This window comes from Quercus robur, chromosome 6 (genome assembly GCF_932294415.1).
Source record: "Quercus robur chromosome 6, dhQueRobu3.1, whole genome shotgun sequence".
NCBI classification, from domain to species: domain Eukaryota; kingdom Viridiplantae; phylum Streptophyta; class Magnoliopsida; order Fagales; family Fagaceae; genus Quercus; species Quercus robur.
In genome coordinates, this window is record NC_065539.1 from 46,763,222 (window position 1) to 46,765,135 (window position 1,914).

At 32.2% G+C, this 1,914-nt stretch overlaps 1 protein-coding gene across 1 annotated transcript; it reads left to right on the plus strand.

Annotated features, from left to right (window-relative positions):
- Nucleotides 1-762: 762 nt before the first annotated feature.
- LOC126689085 (nuclear transcription factor Y subunit B-5-like) lies at nucleotides 763-1,601 on the plus strand. The gene has a single exon (XM_050384119.1). It carries the CDS (start codon nucleotides 999-1,001, stop codon nucleotides 1,377-1,379), a length of 381 nt encoding a protein of 126 aa, XP_050240076.1. The 5' UTR covers nucleotides 763-998; the 3' UTR covers nucleotides 1,380-1,601.
- The last annotated feature ends 313 nt before the right edge of the window (nucleotides 1,602-1,914 follow it).

Genomic DNA, 1,914 nt, shown 5'->3' on the forward strand with positions numbered 1-1,914 from the left:
TCTCATGTGAACATTAGGTCTCCCTAATTTAAATTGGGCAAGACTTAGATACAGTATTTAAGTGTTGTTCTTTAAGTTCTCCTCTTAAAATTCTGTTATGTGAATTTTTTGTCATGAGATGAAAGTGTATTTTTTTTTAATTATTAAGCCATATGGTTAAATCTTAAGAGGAAAACTTAAGGAACAGTATCTTAACACCTAAGGTATTGTATTCTAAGTTTTGTCCATTTAAATTTATGATATAATCCATCATTTATATGAGAAGATGAAGTGTTATGTTGATGTAAATAATTTTCTTGATGCAAGTGAATAAAAGTAGAGTAATGCAAGAGATACAAACTTTTTTAGAAATTTTTTTACAAATTAATAATATGATGAGTGATTATTAGTAAATAAAAAATAAATATTAATGGTGGGCTTAGATGAAAACCAATGAGAAGTTAGCCACATTAATAATTTGTAAAAATATTGTAAAATAGTTTGTGACGGTAGTATTACTCATAAAAGTAGTATTAATAATATGTGTTGATAAGATGAGTAATTATTTACTACCCCATCCTCTCATGTAAATTTTAGGTCTTTCTAATTTAAATTCATGATTGGATCCATTATTTATGTGAGAAGATGAAGTATTATGTTGATGTACTCCGAAAGTATGACTAAATAATCTTTTTTTTATGAAAGTGATGTTGCATCAATCAAAACTTATAAGTTCAACAGGGAATGAAAAAAAAAAAAAAATAGTTGGAATTTTTTGGGTATCTCTGGTATTACTTGAGACTTGGTCTAATATTTCAAAAACTTTCATGGTATTTTGTGATGGAGCTCTAGCAAGAGGCCCACCATTGATGCTGATGTGATCGGCATAGCCACATGTCATTTTAAACGAGAAGACATATGTTACAGCTTTTTATGTGTATATGTATATAAAGAAAGCTTTTGACATCCGAAAGGACCAGTCTGTGACTCTCTGTCAAGGACAAGTTCTATGCTAGAAAATGGACGATAATGTTGGAGCTAATGATCCATATGAAGATAATAACAACATCAAAGAGCAAGAGCGGTTGCTTCCAATAGCCAACGTTGGCAGGATCATGAAGCAAAGTTTGCCATCAAATGCAAAAATCTCAAAGGAAGCCAAGGAAACTATGCAAGAATGTGTGTCTGAGTTCATTAGCTTTGTCACCAGTGAGGCATCTGAGAAGTGCAGAAAGGAAAGGCGGAAGACTCTGAATGGAGATGATGTTTGCTGGGCACTGGAAGCACTAGGTTTCGATGACTATTCCGGGCCAATAAGAAGGTATTTGCACAGATATAGAGAACTAGAAGTAGAAAGAGCTAACCAAGACAGGGTTAGAGACAATGAAAGAGAAGCATGAATACCATTTTCATATAGAAATTGCTGTCCTAACCAAGCAATCATGCTCTCGCTTAGCTCCTACTCCAAGAAAGTCAATGTGATTGAAAGGAGTATAATAGCTTCAGCTCAAAGCCTTTTTAAGGCTTAAAGGATCACTAGAAAGCACTATGATTTAAATTTATAATCTTTATTTGTTAATGAAGAAGATTATGGTTTATGGATTCTTACCTTTAATTTTTTATCTGCGTGCTTTTTATAACACATCTTAGATTTGTGAATCTTTGCTCTCTTTTTTTCCCCTGAATTACATAGTTTGCAATTGTCAACAAATTCATATTAGTTAGTATGTGAGAATAGGGAGTGGAAATTTGGGGGTGTTTAATTTGATCTTAATGTTCTTTATCTGGAAAAATAGTGATGATTAAGCATTAATTCTTTCCAGCATCGTCGCGCAACAAGATGGACCACAAAAGGTTAGTAAATCACTATCATGTCAACTTTTGATTGATAAATATGATGCTGATATAGGAATTTGCTTACGATTTGTCTATATA

Bases quoted from the DNA above. Each gene is read 5' to 3' on its own strand.
- LOC126689085 (XM_050384119.1), top strand. From the start codon at position 999: ATGGACGATAATGTTGGAGCTAATGATCCATATGAAGATAATAACAAC.